Source organism: Notothenia rossii (assembly GCF_949606895.1).
Source record: "Notothenia rossii genome assembly, chromosome: 10".
Taxonomy (NCBI): domain Eukaryota; kingdom Metazoa; phylum Chordata; class Actinopteri; order Perciformes; family Nototheniidae; genus Notothenia; species Notothenia rossii.
In genome coordinates this window covers 46970649-46991568 of record NC_136908.1, presented here as the reverse complement: position 1 = coordinate 46991568, position 20920 = coordinate 46970649, and the positions used below count along the sequence as shown (strand labels likewise).

Below are 20920 nucleotides of genomic sequence, written 5' to 3'. Positions count from 1 at the left end.
CTGTTGGCCTAGGTCCAGACACTTAGGCTGTAACAAGGGTGTCTGGGCGGTTAAGAATTCAAAACTGCTCAGTAAAGCACCATATTAAAGTGCAGTTAAAGTAATGGGTTTTGACTATATGGCACTGAAATGGGCCCACACAATCTCACTTACCACTGCAGACAAGTGAATCATTATTATCTTCCCAATCCAGTTGACCTCTTGACGGTCGAGAGGAGAGAAAATATCCACTGAAAAACACAAAAAGGTTTCATCCAAGTCAGGGGAGTTGAAAATAAGTCTGGAATTGATAATGTATTCCTGCAGAAGGTGTTATCAGAGATAATCGACTGAATGGTACATGAGAATCAATGTGTGTGTCTGAGTGAAGGAGGAGGCGGCTGTGTTTGGTTGTGTGTAAGGGTGGATGAATAACAGAGACGCTTTTTTTCTGGGCTCTGCTGCAGAAAAGTTTGGGAAGAGGGGTGGAGGGTGAAGCTGCTGCAACCTGTTGGCTCAAAGAGACAGAGAGAAAAAAAGAGAGAGGGAGAGAGGTGGGGAGTTACTGATGAGCTCTGACCCTGCGAGGAATGCATTGCCACTGTTCTCATTGCATGTGTTTGGTGCATCGAGCCACATTTTTTCCCCCAGGGTAATAGAATAAGCAGTTAGGTGAAAACAATGCTAAGGTTAAGTCTGCCATCACCCATATTCATACTGTAAGCTGAATTTGACTAGTTTTGGAAATCCACCAAATAATGCCCTGGATACACGCAAACTTGCAGACAGAAGGCACCTCTTGAACAACCTCTATAAATAGTGACGGAAATAATACACAAGATTGGACTTATGAGTGACCCAGTCTTTTACTGCTGGTTTAATTTGGCTGTTAAAATAAAATAGTTTAATGGTGATTTAAACTACATTTGCACACTACATCAACACAATATCCTCTTCGCAATAGATAAACAAATAGGTAAAAAAAGCACATGATAGGTTTGAGCATGACCTCTGCAGTAAAGGTTTGTATACTCACACATAAAGACAACACAAATAGCTTGTTTAGCAAACACCGTCTGAAAACAGAAAGGAGAGGCAGGGTGGTAAATCTGTCATGTTTTACTAGCTGCTCTCAGTAGGTGTGTTCCTCTCTCTGTGTGTCTGTGTGTCATGGGGCATTGGGTCACCTTTAATGGTAGACCACAGGAATGTGGTGACTAGTTTATTAGGGTTTGGCCAGCTGTCAGTCTTGTCATGCTATAACTCAACTCATAAACACTAACTCTGATGCAGACAACGGTGGTCGTTTTGGCTGATTGCTGATTTCGATGGTGTATGAGAAGCCTTTGCAATGTATATTGTAAGGTGTCCTTGGGTGCTTTGAAAGGCGCCTCTAAATAGAATGAATTATTAATTATTATTATTATTATTATCATTATTATTATTATTCCACAGCATCCATTCCCAACCTTTACAGGGATCCGGAGTGACAATGGATGCAGGAGTTGTCTCTATCTGTATTCCTCTGTAAATGCATCAGCTCTTCCAACCACATTTTACAGGATCTGTAAAAAGCCTGAGAAAAGCATGTGTTGCATACACAGAAACATTCAAACCATTCAACAAAAGTTCATCTAACAAAGTGCAACAATTAAACCCGGTGGATTAAGAAATAATAGAAAAACGTGGACCATTCAGTCTTTTACTAGAAAATCCTATTCCCTTCTCTTGCAATGAGACATAACAGTCTGATTAAACCTCAAAGCTATAGGAAACTTATTTCCAATAATTTCCCGTATGCTATGACATGGGTAGTACATCACATAGTGAGAGCATTTCAATTATTGCAAAGGAGGCATGTTTTGAATACAGAATGTTATTGTAAATGTCTACTCTGCAGACTTAATGGTTCAAATTGTAAACTTCTTTCTTCTGCTATCATAAATATGAACAATGTCAGCAAAGTGACAGCTATATCAGGCACCTTTTTCCTATCCTTCCAATTTTATAGCATGCTGACCTACGGTTGAGGTTACTACAGTTTGTTGAGGTGTGTCAGAATTAGTGACTGAGTGTCAGACGTCAATGTGTGAGGGCTCCCTTCACATCCAGTTTTGCACTAATATTGAAGGATTTTCCATCAGTGCTTCTCGCCGGCGCAGCAGCAGAGCAGCTCCAATCATAAAACATAAGGGACTATTCCAGAGAAGGTGATATATTGACGTAGAGTAAAAGGTGGCATATTGTGGTTTGGCCTCAGGGCTGTCTGAGTTACGCACTGCCCTGCTGCTGACCCTCAGCAAATGTTAAGGAAGTTCAGGAGGGTGCATCAATCAGGACCACTCTTCCTAAGCATTCAAAGGTGAGTTTGTCCCTGTAAGTATATTTCTCTGTATAGCACAGCAGTGTGGCTAATGCTGAAATACAAAATGAGCCTCAGTGTGAAGAAAATATCTTGTCAATTCCATTGCAGTGCTGGAAAAATAACTCAGGTATTTAAACTTGTGTAAAAGTAGCAATATTAAATTGATAAATACATTGTTACAAGTAAAAGTAATTTATAACCTTACATTTTTAAAAGTACAGATGAAGTGGATTCAAAAGTACTTATGTGTAATAGCCCATTTCATCATCATACGTTAAATGAAGCTCATTTTAATTACTTTCTATACTGCAGCTTAATATCTTAAAAGTAGATCATGGTTATTTATGAGGGATTTTTAAATCAAATGTATTAACGTATACTTAGTATGAGCCGATAATCAGATTCACTAAAAGTCACTAAATCTGTCAAACAAATTAAGTTGAGTGCAAAAGGTAAAACATTGACTTCCAAATTGCAGTGGAGCAGAAGTATAAATTAGCATAACATGGAATTACCCAGGTGAAGTACAAGTACCTCAAAATGTTACTTAAGTACAGTACTTGAGTAAACGTTACTTTCCACCACTGCACTTCAGAGAACACAACCTAAACCGGTCTGTACCACATAAACACATTGTAAATATGATCCACTCTATTCTTAATAGACTCATCTTGCTTAATAACATTTCATGGGTGAATAAGCCTAACCATCTTTCAAGAGCAGGTGTGATTATGAATAAAAGGTGTTTTGGACCTGTTAGGGTATTCAGATGGGGAATACTAACAAGCCTTGTGTCATGGGGGGGGGGGCCAGCAAGTAGGTACATGAATATAACTCCACTTCAAATGGATCATCTGCTGGGTCCATATGTGGTTGGTTCATTCTGTCATGGGGGGGGGGGGGGAATTGGACCCAAATGCAGAATGAGGAGGGAAGCAGGTTTCAAAATGGAACAAAAGGCGAGCTTTAATCACAAAAAGTTGAAAAAACAAGAATCCAAGAAAAGGTACAAGGCACGAGGTAGCATCCAAAACAAAAAGGGACAGTGACCAACATGAAGGGAGACACGAATGACAAAAAATGAACCAACACTGAACACAGGAAGAGACAAGACTAAATACAGGGAGGGGTAATCACAAGAAGAGAAACAGCCAGGCATGGGAGGAGAAACACAAGGGCAACTGGTGAACACAATCAGACACACCAGGGAAACTAACGACAGGGAGGACATAACAGCAAAAACCCCACAACTAGACACAACAAAAACTCAAACCCTGACATAACCCCCCTCTCAAGGGACGGATTCCAGACGTCCCTACACAAAGTCAAACATCTCAAACTGGGTGGGTGGAGGGGGTCCAGAGGACAGGTCTGGATCAACAGCCCAGGAAAGGCATAGTTCCTAGAGGGGTTCTCGGGCGGACGGCCCGGGGGCAAGGCAGAGTCCATGGAGGGGATCTCGGGCGGACGGCCCGGGGGCAAGGCAGAGTTCATAAAGGGACGAAGGCCACAGCGGGCAAACTCAGGGGGCCGAGCATGAGGGCAAAGCCAGCGGCTGGAAGAGTCGGGGACTTCCCACGGAACAGGACATGGGGTTGGCAGGACTCTCAGCGGAACCCCCAACGACACAGGACATGGAGTTGGCAGGACCCTCGGCAAAAAAGGTGTCGGCTGGACCTCCAACGGCACCGGACATAGGGTTGGCAGGACCCCCGGCAGAAGAGTTGTCGGCGGGACCCCCAACGGGACAGGACATGGAGTTGGCAGGACCCCCAGCGGAACCTCCAACGGCACAGGACATAGGGTGGGCAGGACCCCCGGCAGAAGAGTTGTCGGCGGGGCCTCCAACGGCACAGGACATAGGGTTGGCAGGACCCCAGGCAGAAGAGTATTCGGCGGGACCCCCAACGGGACAGGACATGGAGTTGGCAGGACCCCCAGCGGAACCTCCAACGGCACAGGACATAGGGTTGGCAGGACCCCCGGCAGAAGAGTAGTCGGCGGGACCCCCAACGGGGGAGGACATGGAGTTGGCAGGACCCCCAGCGGAAGAGTAGTCGGCGGGACCCCCAACGGGACAGGACATTGGGTAGGGACTTGAAAGGGGACTTTAGAGGAAACTTGAGGTGAGACTTGAGAGGGAACTCGAGAGGAGACTTGACTAGAGAGGGGACTCGAGAGGGAACTCGAGAGGAGACTTGAGAGGGGAATCGAGAGGGGACTCGAGAGCGAACTAGAGAGGTGCCCTGAGAGGGAACTCGAGAAGGGACTTGAGAGAGGACTTGAGAGGGGACTTGTGTCGGTCGTTATGCCGACAGGACACAGGGAGCTGGGGTCGTCCGGAACGCTGACAGGACACGAGGGGCTGGAGTGGGCCGAACCACTGACATGACACGGGGAGCTGGCGTCGGCCGGAGAGCCAACAGGAGACAAGGAGCCGGAGTCGGCCGGTACGCCGACAGGAAACGGCGAGCTGGCGTCGGCCGGAGAGCCAGTACTGGAGCCGAAACCATGGCTGCTGGGGCCGGTTCTGGAGCCGGAACCATGGTTGTTGGGCACGGAACAGAAGCCTGGACCCTGGCTGTGTAAGCCAGGTAATGGAGCATGGAAGCATGGCTGTGTGAGCCGGTACTGATGCACGGATCCATGGCTTTGTGGGCCGGTTCTGGAGCCGGAACCATGGTTGCTGGGGCCAGAACTTGGGCTGGAACTGGGGCTGGAACCATGGCAGTGTGGGCCGGTTCTGGAGACGGAACCATGGCTGCTGGGGCCAGAACTGGGGCTGGAACCATGGCTGCTGGGGCCGGTGCTGGAGCCGGAAACATGTCTGCAGGGGCCGGTGCTGGAGCCGGAAACATGGCTGCAGGGGCCGGTGCTGGAGCCGGAAACATGGCTGCAGGGGCTCGTGCTGGTAGCCTGGACCTGGGTTTCCTTCTCTTATGGCGCGTTTCCACTTCAGCGCGGAGCTCGAATTAAGCGTGCCGAGCCGTGCGGGGCCCGTTTTTGGTAGCCCTTTTGGGGCTACAACTACAACAAGATGAACATATTTGACCGTGATTTAATTGTAATACACGTTTCAAAATGATGCCGAAGTAGTTTCTGAACAGATATGCGGAGCATGAGTGCAAACAGCTAACGGCAGATGTTGTTTTTTCTGGGGTGCTCATTGAAGATGATGTCTCGGCTCCGCCTACACTGTGTTACTGTAGTTACTGCCCCAGCTCCTAAACTGTTATGGAAGCGCAGCATTAAAGTGAGCCGGGCCTAATAAGGCCTAACCAAACCGAGCGAGGCCTGCAGTGGAAACGCGCCATTAGGAGCCTTTTGGAGGCTCCGTTGACCTCCAAAAGCCAGACGAGACCCATAAAAAACGTTCTCGAAAGAAGCTATGTTGGGAACTGTGGCAGGCTGGGGGTTAGCATGCCTGGGGCTAGCAGGCCGGGAAACGCATGTCTGGAGGAAGTCCATCATCCAGCCAGGTAAGAACTTCACTAACCCTGGTTTCTCTGTTGCCCTCTGGTACGCCTCTGCCAGGGCAGCACTCTTTTGCTCCGCGCTTGTTGCTCCTCTCCATTCACCATAGCTGTAAGCCAGCAAGTAGGTACATGAATATAACTCCACTTCAAATGGATCATCTGCTGGGTCCATATGTGGTTGGTTCATTCTGTCATGGGGGGGGGGGGGGGGGGGAATTGGACCCAAATGCAGAATGAGGAGGGAAGCAGGTTTCAAAATGGAACAAAAGGCGAGCTTTAATCACAAAAAGCTGAAAAAACAAGAATCCAAGAAAGGGTACAAGGCACGAGGTAGCATCCAAAACAAAAAGGGACTGTGACCAACATGAAGGGAGACACGAACGACAAAAAATGAACCAACACTGAACACAGGAAGAAACAAGACTAAATACAGGGAGGGGTAATCACAAGACGAGAAACAGCCGGGCAGGGGAGGAGAAACACAAGGGCAACAGGTGAACACAATCAGCCACACCAGGGAAACTAACGACAGGGAGGACAGAACAGCAAAAACCATACTAGACACAACAAAAACTCAAACCCTGACACCTTGTCTCAGCTAGTTGCACCCTTTCGCAAACTGGGCCTAAATCCCCCCTATTCAAGAGAGGTGTCCGCACAAAAGTGAACTTTTTATTTACGCTGTCGGCTAACCAGAAAACAATCATGTGTATTGGGAGTCGAGAGAAGCAGGAAAAAAGGAGAAAAAAGTAAAAGGCGCAACAAAAGCAACATAAATGAACAAAGCCATCAGGAGTATTGAAGGAAGGGTGTGTGAGTTGGGTCATTAAGGCTGGTTTATTATAAAGAGGAAAACAGGTTAGAACATGTCAATAACACTTGAATATAAATGTCAATGACATATAATTACATCCTGGGTTATAGTACAAAACATAGGGTGATAAAGGTTTCATTCCTACTTAAGAAATGCTATACAGTATAACATTTCTTAATGAAACCTTTATCACCCTTAATAGTAAGAAAACAACTTGGCAGACCACTTTGAAGTTTCCTTTTAAAAGGCCATATCTGTTCCACGGCACTGCTGAGGCCACTGATGAAGTACAACATTAAGGTATGAATGAGCATAATAACCTATTAATATTCAGTTTGGAAAAGCTTTGGTCTTTCACTGTTCATGCCTCGTGGCAGCTTTTCAGTGAGCTTCTACTTATAATTTGATGAAATACAGATTTAATGCATTTGAAATCTTCATTTCTCCACCTCTTTTCTTTGCTCCAGTGGTTCCATCACAGAGGTTATGAGAATCACACATTGCTTTAGCCCCTGGTTGTAAAGCCTCATATGGCGCTTTCAGTTTCAAATTTAAAATGTAATATTTTTCTCTACAGTATTCCGTATAATTGGAGGGTGTATTACAGTAATCTCATTAGTGTGTGCTCAAACGCAGATGGAAGTGTTTTTTTGTCTGTGTATGTGTTAGTTACTCTGAACTAAACTCTGACCCCCTACACTTTGGAACATTTTCTGATTAAACTTTCAGAATCAGGACATGTCACCTGCTGCTGAGTTCTGAAACCAGGCTGGGATGCTTGTTTTCCCACGCTGGTAATTCATTTGTGCACGGGCCTCCTTTTGTGTGGCAACGTAGGTATTGATAGACTGACAGCATGAGATGAGTGTCAGACGTATATGATGTTGTTTCAGTTTCTGTTTAATGCTGTCGGTGTTGGCACATGTGTTGGAGTTTCACACCAGGGAGATGGGCAGTCTCTCTCTGGCCGGAGGCTCAAACAATTCTGTCTCGCATCCATAAACCATACAAGCTGGGCAGAGCGCCCACTGCTGCCAGCTACAAAAAGCTTTGCTCTGTGCCAAGCCTTGTAGCGCTACAAGCGTACGTACAAACACGTGCACGCATGTTCACACACAGAGCAGAGAGGCAGGGGAGCCACAGCATGCACAGAACAGACAAAATCACATACATCCATACCCTCGGTGTGTACACACTAGGCGCCTGCAGACAGATTTTGTCATGATAAATGTATTTCATAAACCACACTACTTCCCGCCTCCCACTGAGATACGAGCTGTCATGGCAACAGAAGAAAACAGCAGTTTCAGCATGAGGGCTGGTTTGTTGGGACAAGCTGCACCAGAGCAGAGGATTGAGATGCAGCAGAAGTCTGGGCTGAAGGAATTAGTCATGAGTGTGTGTCCAATTACCACTCTGAAGTCGACAAAGGATATCAAAATAATGAAGAGAACCAGTACTCTTCGCTGTGCTTAAGAAGACCAAGTGTCACAGAAAATCCTGTAATCAACATGAAGAGAAAACTCCGGATACACATGTCAAAATGTGAGCCAATAATCTCACAGTAAAAGAGATTGTTGGCTCACAACAAAGACTATTTTTGAAGTGATTATAATTAGCATGTAATTGTTTAATTTAAATGGTGATTCAGAAAAGTAAAATACAATAAGACCATGTGTCGATAACAAAAGACCACCCTTATTATCTCAGGAGTTATGAGTGTGCGTCTGACCTGGAGAGATGCTTCAAATGCAATAGGATTTTTGACAACTCCTAAAGGTCAAAGGGCAGTAGGTGTCCACAATTGCCCCTTTAAACCTTTCAAAGACCAAAGACATACATGTAGACAGGGAATGAGGTCAAGAGAGGGCTATGGGATAGAGCTACCTTTTGAATTCATCAGGGGAAGACAACTTTTACTACTGATGGATAAATGGTAAATGGACTGTACTTATATAGCGCTTTATCCAGTCTTTAAGACCCCTCAAAGCGCTTTACATACTACATGTCATTCACCCATTCACACCCATTCATACAGAGCAGTGTACCTTAGGACCTAACATTCATACACATTCACACACCGTTGGCCATGCCATCGGGAGCAACTCAGGGTTAAGTATCTTGCCCAAGGATACATCGACATGTTGACTGCATGGGCTGGGATCGAACCCACAACCTTCTGGTTGAAAGACGACCGCACTCCCTCGCAGCCACAGTCGCCCTAAACACCTTCATAACTCAATTCAGAGGAAGTATCTTCAAGAATCAAGTTGCATGAAGTTACGTCTACAGCTTTCAAACATCCAACTCTGACTGGAACTATAACAATCACACAGGGATTTGACTCAACTTGTTGAAATGGCGTCTTAACAGCATTTAACTTTGCATATATGTGGTGACTTTGCTTTAGGGGAAAACAAAAACCTTCAATCGTACGTGTGTGTGTGTGTGTGTGTGTGTGTGTGTGTGTGTGTGTGTGTGTGTGTGTGTGTGTGTGTGTGTGTGTGTGTGTGTGTGTGTGTGTGTGTGTGTGTGTGTGTGTGTGCACCTTCATTCATTCATTTGTCATGATGTATCAGCCCCGGTGCCTGCATGCTGCTCTGCATCCTATAACTCGTACAGACTCATCTCACTTGGCAGTCCCAATGTTTGGCTGCAAAACATAAACAACAGAGAGCTGACTTCCAGGTGTTTCTGTGAAATGGCATCGCTTGGTAAAAGCATAGGAATTTAGATTCAACTCAGAGTTCATTGGTAAAGTGACAGTGATCACTTGATGAACCTGATGACCTCTGTAAAACACATCTGGCAGGAAATGACAGAAAACTTTTTTGTGACATCTGTTGAATGTAATCGTTGCAGTTTTCTACATTACAACAACTCACATATTTGTATCCACTTGTGTTCCAGCCGATAATCCGGGATGGATTTTTTATACTGATCCCTTTTGAAAGACACAATATTTATTGAAACCAAAGACAGTTCAGTTAAAGAGGTTACAACAAATCTTGCAAAAAAGTAAGTGCTAAATATGTCCTGTCTTCCCTGTCCTGGGGCTCTCAACAGCGACGTATTGGTTCCTACTGAAGACATACATTTCTAAGAACGGGTCATCAATATTTACTTTCATATCTTTAAATATTTATTAATATGCACCCTGGCAGTTCACCATGTAGGATGGAGTCCTAACTGCAGAGGCCTTTTGCCTCATGTCATACTCTCTTTCGCTCCCTTTACTGTCTAGTTAAGGTTTCACATAAAAAAAGGTAAAAAGCCCAAAAATAACCTCAAATCTTTTACCAAACATCATTTAAGCATGAATAAATTGTTATAATTGGGACTATTTTCACCAAAAGATTTATACACATTTGATGTTTTACTAATATTTACAGCAGCAAACTCTGACTCAAAAATAACTTTAAGTCCACATGTGTCAATACCCATGTTCATTATATTGAAGGAATACATTAACATGGGCATTATTGAGCATTATCTTATTTTCTGTATAGGTTTTGGAAGAAAAAGCAGGTATTTGGCACAGAGAAACAGACTCTCTCAGGCTTTGGCCAACAAATATTTGTTGGTAGGATACATTAAGTGTTATTTTTGGTCTTTTCATGGAATTTGTTAACAATAAGGACAACATCAGACGCATCCAGGAGTGAACTTCATCTGTTGTTGATGTGAGCCAGCATTTCTGGAAGTTCTTTTTTGTCTGACAAATATAATATAATGTTGCTTCATGAGTGAGAATAACCATGCATTCACCCGGCTCTGACTTTACTCAAACCAGAATATGAGCTCATATCTAAAGACTCTGTGTACACTGTGAACGTATAAATGCACAACATCCATCAGTCAGGCAGTGAACTCAGTGGAATGTGTCTTCTTGTGTTGTACAATATTGCATGTTGGCCACGGTTGAGAGATGACACACACACACACCCACAAGCAGAGACACATTTGCTGTGTGTCAGGTCAATGGAGCTCTGCGGCAGTACTCAATGGAATGGAAAATGGCTGGGGGGGGCGGGGACTGCCGCTTTGAAAGCTGCTGCTTCATATGCATTATACAAAAGTGTTTGCATAGAAATTCTGAAAACGAGTTTTTGCATATAAAAATGACAGCCAACAGAGATGTGGAGAGGTAAATGTGGTTCAACATTGCAGAAAAAAAATGAAAGTGGAAGCATAATTCCTAACATTATCCGTCTGTGTTTTCATTAACTGCACTGGGGTTGCCATTTACTGACCTTTACAATGTTTGATTTTATGGAAAAAAATTCAAAATAAAGGTAAACAAGCATACCCAGCCTCTGTAGCCCATCAACACAGGCTGTTTCCTCATCAAACCCTGCTCATTCAACTCCACAAGCCCTGGCTTTCCAGGATTAAATATATCAGGAATTAATTAGCACTTGACCTTATGGTGGGGTAAAAGATTTCAAAACGGGGACACCTGGGGGTTTTACCTCTGTCACATAACCCTTGTCCCTATAATCTCTCTTCCCTCTGTTGTAATTGTCTCTTTAGACTCTTATCCTTCTTCATTTGGCTTTTGGAAAGCCCCTCTTTGGTTTAATAGATTATGCATGACACAGCGTGGGACACAAGGACGATAATGTGTTGCATAGTCAGAGAGTCTACTGCCTTTTCATGGATGCTTTGAAAAGGATGTATTCAGTGGATCACTCAATTTCATGGAAAGTGCACTGTGGGTGTAACAAGGCAACAACTTTCAAGAAATGAGAGGCTGGGAATATATAGGCAGTAAAAGCAGGAGATACAGATACAAGGAGGAGGAGGAGGAGGAGGAGGAGGAGGAGGAGGAGGAGGAGGAGGAGGAGGAGGAGGAGGAGGAGAGGGTAATGGGAAAAGCATAGAGAGGCTTGACTGACAGAAATGGAGTAGGCTTGAGGAAAGAAGTTGAACATTTTGTATTTCTAATGCAGCAGGACATACAAGATCCTAAACAGAAACAAAGGGGGCATAAAAAGAAAGAAGGACCTTTTTGTTTTTAATCGCTAACACATGTTGCATCTTTGGTTTGGTCTAGTCTTACTAGTTGTTATACTGTGGGGTTCCCCACTTCTCACGGGAGATGAAAGGGTGGAATAAAGAAAGATGAGGTGATGGAGACTACTCCGGGGGGGGGGGGGGGGGAATAACATCTGCAGAAAGAGAGAAACACATGGAGGTGGAGGAGAGGGAGACAGCCAGAGGTATGATATGATATGAGAATAAGAGAGCTGCATGGTGAGAGGGTACGGAAAGGTTTATGATAGCTGCTGTCATCACCTTTTGGAAAGCCAACATCGAACCAAAGGTCAAAAGTACGATCACAGGTCAGACCTTATAAAAAATCAAAGCGGAGATCAAATGCAGGCACTCTAATGTTGAGAAAAATGAAACCCCCTCTGACTAGAAAGCAAGAAATAAAGCCAAGATTCCTTTTGTTCCTTCACATCCCCAGCACAGCTGTAACCATGCCTCCCTCAGGCTGCCATTCCCCGGCTCACAGGTGAGGTCAGCCCACCCTGGAGGGGGCAGTATTGTTCAAGTAAGGGTATTTGTCTGGGCATGTCCACCCCATCCACCTGACCCACACAGCCAGAGGGGAGCAGCCAGATGTGGCATGGGGGCAGTGGGGTTGTGTGTTTGTTTGTTTGGAGTGTTTTGATCCTTCTACTGTTAAGTTAAGGCTTCTTTGGACATTATTGCTGTGCTATCGCTATCTTACCAATATTTGCAAGCTAGCTAAGAAGAAAACAAATCCTGTGTGATGTGATGTCCATCCATCCATCCATCTTCTCTTGCTTATCCGTGGTCGGGTCGCGGTCAATGTGATGTCTAAAAAGTGTGTTCATTTGTAAGTTACTTTGATGTAAGAACAATACATTATCAAAGAGACTGACTGTATAGAAGTTTATGAGAAACATAATTACTTCTTGAGAGATTTTTACCTGTGTGAACATTGTAAACATGATTTTATGGTCTCAATCCCTAGTTTCAAGTATTCTTCAATGCTCCATTTAGAGTAAAATAGACCTGGCTACTACAGTATCTACAGATCTCTTTGGTGTTGTTTATTCCTTTTGCAACTTTTTATATAAAATATTTGAGTACTTACAGTATATATATGAGAGAGAGATTTAAACTCTTGGCAAGAAAGTGAAAAAGTATTTCTCCCAAAATGTCAAACTATTCCCTTAAGGCTAATATACTGTATGATAGATGATATAGTAATTGCTACACAACCCACAAGTATATACATATTCAAAGATGATCAAATGTCCATGACCAATTAAAGCATACAAAACATGTAAATCAATGAGGACCAAGTGTGCTCCCTGACACATCCTGCCTGTATATTGATGAATAGCGAGCTCCTTAGTATGCACTGTGTATTGATTATTGCAATTACACACTATTACAGTTCTATTATCCGCACTGACTGTCTTTAATTACACTAGAGAGCAAGAGGAGGAGTGAAGGAGGAGAGGGGGAGACAGTCAGAGTGAGAGGGAGACACTATACAGATAGATGGATGAAGCGAGACACTGCACCAAAGTAATTAAAACAGAAACTTTTTGTTTCAGCAAGTTGACAGGGAATGAATCTGGCAGGGAATTAATCTGTCCGCGGGGAACACAGTGAGGAGCTATGCACACACACACACACACACACACACATAGGGAGGTGCAGTGCAGTGTGCCGTTGCCATAGTTACTGAGTGTGGCGCCACATCATGCGGCAGAGTTAATGCAGTGGTGTGTGTTGTGTGTGCGTCTTATTTAGGCTTTCATTATATCACCACCCTGACCTATCCCCACATCCTCTAAAAGCACAGAGAGGGAAAGGTTGCAGAGATAAATCCGGAGTGTTCCTGTCGACATAGCTACGTCTAAGCCATCTTTAACTCCTATCTGTAGCTCGTACCCTTGAGGTGTACCATCCCTATGCTAATTGTGGATCATGGCATACTGAAAGAAAATATGTTGCATTGGAAAGATAAAAGCTTCAAGTCAGGGCCTAAGGGGAAGTGTTCCTTTGGTTGGTTATAAAGGGGGGCTGGACAACCTGATAAACTGATTCTAATGCTGTTTACTGTGCCTTGAACACTGCCTCCTGCCTGTCTATGTGTAAATGTGATTTAAAGGATGTGTGTTTGTAATCTGAGATGAAAGAAGTATTCACATAATGCACTGAAGCCCTGCATTCAAGATTAAGTTTAGTGAAAGGACAGACATAAAATCTGTAAAATATATCAAACATAAAACGTTTATAAGAGAGAGTAGAGAGCACCGTGGTATCTTACAAGTGAACTAAGGTGAGTATACCAGAAATATCTTCTTATTGACTTATTATAACTATTCGATGAACAATTCATCCGCAGATTAATGTTGCCTGGAGAGCTGATTCTAATGAAAGATGCATGTTTTAATGACAGATTATTTTTATAATCTATATATGTAAAGTAGCAAGTAAATATAGTTGGAGATGAATACAAAAGAGTAAAAAGAATCTATGTATACAGTAGCATCAAATAGAAACACATCATGTAAAGTAAAAGCGACTTTTAAACTGCATTTAAGTACATGTATTGAGTAAATGTTCCAAGTAACTTTCTATCACTTCGAGAGAGCCTCAGAAAGAATCAAATAAAAGGATAAAAAGTTCAAAGTGGAGAACACTGCACAAGAAGGTTAGAGCTTAAGTTAGTCATCCATGATGCTCAAACATACTTCCATCAAATGTCCAGTAATAAAAACAGCAAGTTCAGCACAAATCCAAAACACCTGGGAGCTGTCGGCCCTTATTGTCCTCGACCTTACCAACCCGCCTGTTAAAATACACGTTAAAACATCATCTGTACTAGAAGAACTAATGCAAACTTACATATAATACTGGTTCTCTTCAAAGAGCAGAACATCAAAGATAGAGAATACCATTTTATCGCTGTTGGAAGGATGTGTACATTCAAACTTGAAATGAGTGGGTGTGTCACTGCTCCTCCCTTCTACTGTGCACTGCACACGTGCAAAGGTTGGTTTACACATTTACAGCTGCACTTGTAAAATATTATATATTTTCACAAACTATTCTCCAAGTCCATTCTCCATAACCCCCCCCCCCCACACACACATACTTCCCTACCTATTCACAAGACACTTTAAAAGGAAACCCCACAGGAAAGGGAATTAGCTGTAACTCAGGGACCTGTGTAGTAACAAATGACTGCTGCTTTAAACCAGGGGGTATAATTGTAAAGCTGCTATTAAATACAATTCAAACACAGATTGTTTTTCATCTATCTCTCAGGTTTAAGTCAGAGCTTTAATCTTTGATGGCAGATTGAAATGGAATGTGGAAATCGCTCTGGCAATGAAAGGTTATCGTTGTAGTAAACTGAAGCTGACTGCTGAAAATGACTACATTTCAATGAATACATTACAGGACATTTCAGATTATATTTATTTTTACGAAATAGAAAGGTGTATGTTAACAGTTTTATTCTAGCAAGAGTTTATTATAATACTATTTACTAAAGTCCAGTGTAGTATAATGTATTAAAGATTAGTAAAGTAGAGTTTAGTACAAATAAAGCATAGTTCTAAAATCTAAAACTGTCGATGGGAATTGAACCCCTGACTTTAGATGTGTTATTTCCATCCTCTTCTTATTCCCAAATGAATGTTACTACTCAAGTTCCTGGTGCAGTATTAGACACAAAGGTAATATCTGTTCGGTGTCGTAATGATTGCTGTTATTTCTTTCCATTTATGGTAATTCTAACAAAATCCTCTCTGGAATGAAAATATAGATTCATGTTCTGTCCTTCTCTAGTTTATGTCTTACAAACATCATAACAAATACATTCACAACGTCAGGCACTTAAGCTTTGAAAGCTGATAACGTGCTTCTGCATATCTCTCACATAACGACTCTTTCCTGCAGACACAAATCTTAGATGCACGCAAGTTTTTGTTTCTCCCAGAAAACGTGATTTCCTTTTCTCTTTGGTGAAATGTTGCTGTCTTGCGGAGTTAAGTCAAGATGACAGTGTGGGACATGTTTATTTTACAGCAGCTGGTGAAGGGAGGAAAGCGGTGTGTTGCACAGTCATACTGTATTCTGTTTTAACATGCTTTATGTTTTGTGTCACCAGCAGAGAGAGATAAATACAACTGTTGCTATGACAGATAACTATACTGTGAATGTTTAATGCAAGAGTTTCCTTACTTGTAAAACATTTGTTTTTGTAAACATTAGGATTTTCTATATAGTTTTTTATACCCAGTAGCTCCCGTAGTCATTGAATCTAACACTGCAAACAGGTAGGAAAACAGAGAGACAATTACAGGTGCAGACGCATGAAAGATAGATGGTAAGCAGAGAAATGAATGCATTGAGAGTACATTGTCAGAGGGTGAATTTGCAAAGCTCCCAGTCACTCATCCTCCCATCTCGACCTCATGTTATATATGCTCAAAGGTTGTGGCAAACCTTTATTATGCATATAAGCTAGCTGTGTCCATTGTGACGTTAAAGCTAGGGGGCCGACATGTTAGTCCATGATGTGCTTTAGTAATGGACACAGACTGCAAAGTAAGTGGGTTGGACCCCAGAGGCCCAAAACACACTGTCTAGTTTCAAACTGCCAACAAAATATGAGAGGGTTGCAACATCTGCTGCATGAGAGGAATACAGACAGTGATGGATGGCCAGGTGTGTTTTGCGTGGGTGCAGAATCTCTGCATACACAACACTACCGGCAGAGGAACCAGCTAAATAAGCAAAGCATACATCTGTGACAGATGATAATTTCTATTTACTGTGAATCAAAAATGAACATTGTGCAAAATTCACAAACACACAAGTTGCATGGCTGTGTGCTACACATACACACACAAACTGACAATGATACACACAGTTGTTTGTGATGGCTCACTGTTTAATACCTGTCAACAACTTCCATATGAACACATTTCCAGTTGAATAAATAATCCCATTACAATAGATAAAGATTAATTATGTATTTATCATCCAGTGACAAGAGCTGTATGCTGCATATGAAAGATCAGTATCAAGATGTCAATGGCAAACCCTATTTCATGAGATTACTAAACAGGGGGAAATATAATGCCACTTCACTGTCAGGAAAGCTTATGCTACATTCCTAAAACATGACAACACGCAGTTTGTGCACATTCACTTTTCCAAGACAAACAGGCAGATCCTTTAGTCAAGAATGGAACATGTTATTTTGAAAACAAAATAAATAGTAAATAATAAACACTAATGGTGTATGAGCTCTAATCATAATATATGTCAACGCTACATACCTTAAGGCCTGTAAACTAGTCATTTGAAAGAGGAAAATAACAACTTTGCCTATAATTATACTGAAGTCCCCTTCTATATATGATCATTAACACCGTCATTTACATAGTATAAAGCAAGTGCAGCAGATCCAGACGTGCTGTTGCATGAGTGACAGCTCACAGGAAAAGACTAGTGCTGAGAGGATGACGCCACAAGTGTTTGTCTTGGCTGTATCGCCATGTATCACACGCTGTGTAGTTTGTGTAAAGATAGCAACAAATGTGTGGTTTGCGGCCCTCTTTTAACTTTTGCAGGTAAAGACCTTTGAGAGGAATGCTTATATTTGTTTGACGACTATAATGCATATATGGATTGATCTAATTTCATCTGATTTTAAATGAATGTATCCTTCATAAAGCAGTTGCTTTGAGAAGCCTATCAGACTTTAAGATTCACAAATTTGTCAGTTGTCAGATAGTCTGAACCCTTAAGAGCTATCCCTCCCGGTCTACATCTCCGCCCTCCCCTCCTGCTGGGTGTGGGCTGGGTCTGGGGGACGTAGCCGGGCTTGGAGATGCAGGGGTCTTGCGCCCAGCAGGGATTGGTGGCAGGATAGGCTTGTTGTTGGAACCAGGACGTTTATCTGAGGAGGGAGAAACGACCACATCTAGCAGATCTGTGCCTGGACGGGTGGCTTCTGGAGTTTGGTCTGAGGAAGGAAGGGGAATATTTTACTTGATGCAATCTTTTGAACTTAGTTACTGACAGCTCACTTATCTTATAATCAATTTGAATAGTGGTCATTAAAAAACAATGAAGACTGTTTTTAGACTATAAATGAATTGGAATATGAGAAATATAGGAACATGTTCAAACTTAATGCAGAACAAGTGTACAAATGACTTGCTAAACTGTCTTTTCCCTGGCCTTTAGCTGCTTGTGAATCTCTCCTCTCTGTCCTATCTATTCATAACACATAAATGCCCTAAATTAAGCAAAAAAGCAGCAATAACCTTTGAGTGTTTCCAAGTTGTTTCCCAGGACAGATATGTCTTGCGGCTCCACTGAATCATTCAAGCCCCCGGCTGAACCGGGCACAGTCAGCGCGGAACTGGCACGAGACTCATCAGAGCTGCTTGTAAAAGGGAGGAAAAGAAGGGATGGAGGAAAGACAAGTCGCAGAGGGTGAGGGAAAAAGGGACAGACAAGAACAAGGAGAGGAAAGGGAGGAAGTCGTTCAGGTAGCAAGAGGTGTGATGTCTGCAGTGAAACCAAAATTAGGTTGTTGAAGAGACCAGAAATTAAAGGAGGAAAAACGGCCAAAAATAGATAGAGGGGAGGTAATGCTTTCAGAAACTTCAGCAGAATGTGCTTATGGAAGCTTTATCATATTGCTGAAACCACTGACAGTACTTTTAAAAGTGTTCCTCAATATCCAAGATCACTCATTTGGGTTTGACTATTTTTTTTAAACTATCAAACCAGCAGGTATATATTTCTGCCATTGAATTGACTAAGCAAGACATGTCTACAAAGTTAATGTAGATGCATACACACAAGCAAGCACACTCTGACCCAAACAGACATGTGTTTTTACAGTATAAGCAAAACAAGCCTACCAGAGAAAAACAAAAGCACCCTCTGTTTCTTTGAGACAGACCTGCACAAGTAAAGACACATCCCTATTAAGAGGGCAGCTAGAAAGATGTCTGGAATTTTTTATAGAAATTCTGAAGGGCTGAGTAATGCTAGTGTTACAGACTGAGGGCACGAATCACTCACATCGTGTTGACAGAACTTTGGTGAAACTCACCTTCTGAGAACATGAAACAAATTCATTTTGACTCTACATGCTCTGAATCTATGCATGTATCTAAAATGTCATCTTCTGCTCATTTGTAAAGGTGAAACAAATCTGTGTGTGCTTTTGCATTCACGACACACACACCACACAAACTATGTCAAGGTCTGATTAAATCCATATTTGTGCAGTAAGCATGTTTATTGAGAGTAAGTGTACACACAGGGGAGTCGAAAAAGCAGCAAAAGCTCTAAAACCAGAGTGTATCAGTGTGTGTATTTGTGTGTAAGCAAGTGTGTACTGAGCATATGTGTTCAGATTTGTCCTCACATATACAGCACCAGTAGAATGAGCTCTATAAAAGTGAACATATGTTTTTAAAAGCAGGCACAGGGAGCAAAGATAACTACAACTAAAGCAGTTTCCTGCTCCTAAATCTTCACATTGTTTTAATGAAACCATAAGGCTTGCTTTATAAGGCCCATAATACATTGCATCTTAAATCAAAAAGCCATTATTATGCATTTAGAAACCATAAAGAGCAAAACCTTGTACAACTTTGAAGAAGGTATGATACATCTGTTTTTTTCATGGAGTAACATCTGGCTGTACTGTTGACTGCATTAGTAGTGTGTGTGTAGATGAATTGTACATTTGTGTGTGTGTTCTTACCTGCTGGTCTCATTCAAATCAGGATTCTGCAGGGATGAAGGTGCTGATTGAGCAGAGCTGAGGAAAAAAATGGGATTCAATAATTGCTCCAAGTGACTATCAAGAATATGAAACATTTTTTTTTAAATATTCATATATTTTCATTCAGGTGGGGATTAGTTATTAGTGGTGACAGGTATATTTTAGGACAACTGAGAAGAGAGTACACTACACAAGCCCATCATATTAACAAACACTCAGATTCAAATAATGAGGCCACCTGCCACTTCACCTTCAAGGTCATACAATACCCTAAACAAACCATTTAGGACAAGTGCACAAATTAAACCAGTGAAGTGTGCCCACTTGAAATTAATCATTGAGAGCAGCGGAGTACTTATGATGGACCTTTTGAAGAGCTGGCTGTAGACCCCTGGACTCTTCCCTACCATAGCCTCTCTCACCAGATGCTCTCGCCTCCTGATGGAAGCTAGCTCCTGCAGAGGAGAGGGAAGAGGATGAGTAGAAGTGATAAAAGGAATGGGAGACAAACAGGAACTTCAGGTGAGAAACAGTTGTCCATGTGAAGGGTGATTAAATGAGATAGGAGAAAGGGTGGAAAAGTGGAATATAGTGGGTCCAGGGAGCTTTGATGTTCGACAGTAAGGAAGATAAATTCATTTTTTTAGACATATTGTTACTCACAACAGGGTTCTTCTGAGGGCTGAGCTCTGCCTGGATCTTGGTAAAATAGTTCCTGTAGGATGGATCTGACGGGTCAATAGGTGTGGCAGAGTGAGATGCACATGCGCCGGATCCAGACCTCGGTGAGGGTAGCTTCTCCTCGGGCTCGTGACCTGAGAGAGGAAGAGGCGGACGGTGTATATCAATACTTCTTGGTAATACTGTGTATGATGGCAACAGCATAAATAACATTCAGGCACAAAACGTATGTACAATAAAAGCAGATACACTGGATGACTCTTAAGAGTCTGGCATGGGTCATGATACACAAATAATTCATTTTAACATCACATAATGAAACCCTTGACTGCAAAGCCTTCCAGAGCCACAGAAGATATTATACATGTATTTGTCCTTACATTTCCTGTCACGTACATGTTCTTTGGCATTTAAAAAAAATGGTTGATTGCCCATTAAAAAAAAGAAAAGAAAAAAAGCCTTGCAAGGTGCCCTGGACTGCACTATGTAGCCAGCGTCTTGCATCACAAAATAGTCTGCTAATGATGATCTGAACAAGCAATCAAAAACACACCATTGGAGGTGTTGTCAGGGGATCCTCTGTTGTTGTTCTCTCCTTCTTCCTGCTCCTCTAGCAACAGGTACTCCTTCACAACCTGCCTCAGTGACTGGTAGGCTTCTTCCCAATCATCTATTCACACAAACAAGTGCAATCACACACAAGCACACACACACACACACACACACACACACACACACACACACACACACACACACACACACACACACACACACACACACACACA

The 20920-nt window shown here is 42.5% G+C and overlaps 1 protein-coding gene across 7 annotated transcripts in view; it reads right to left on the bottom strand.

Annotated features, from left to right (window-relative positions):
* lrguk (leucine-rich repeats and guanylate kinase domain containing) overlaps positions 1 to 20920 on the bottom strand; it is a 33191-nt gene that overhangs the window by 2346 nt on the left and 9925 nt on the right. For 3 of the 7 annotated variants that reach the window (XM_079654783.1, XM_079654785.1, XM_079654786.1), the window contains 6 exons: positions 20689 to 20805; positions 20118 to 20269; positions 19821 to 19909; positions 19434 to 19490; positions 17974 to 18095; positions 16569 to 17669 (listed from right to left, as the gene is read on the bottom strand). In XM_079654783.1, the coding sequence (XP_079510909.1) occupies positions 17455 to 17669; positions 17974 to 18095; positions 19434 to 19490; positions 19821 to 19909; positions 20118 to 20269; positions 20689 to 20805 (752 nt within the window). In that variant the 3' untranslated portion in view covers positions 16569 to 17454. Of the gene's footprint in view, positions 1 to 153; positions 488 to 1015; positions 1056 to 16568; positions 17670 to 17973; positions 18096 to 19433; positions 19491 to 19820; positions 19910 to 20117; positions 20270 to 20688; positions 20806 to 20920 lie in introns of those variants that run through there. The other 4 variants (XR_013803319.1, XM_079654788.1, XM_079654784.1 and 1 more) reach the window with 4 other exon arrangements.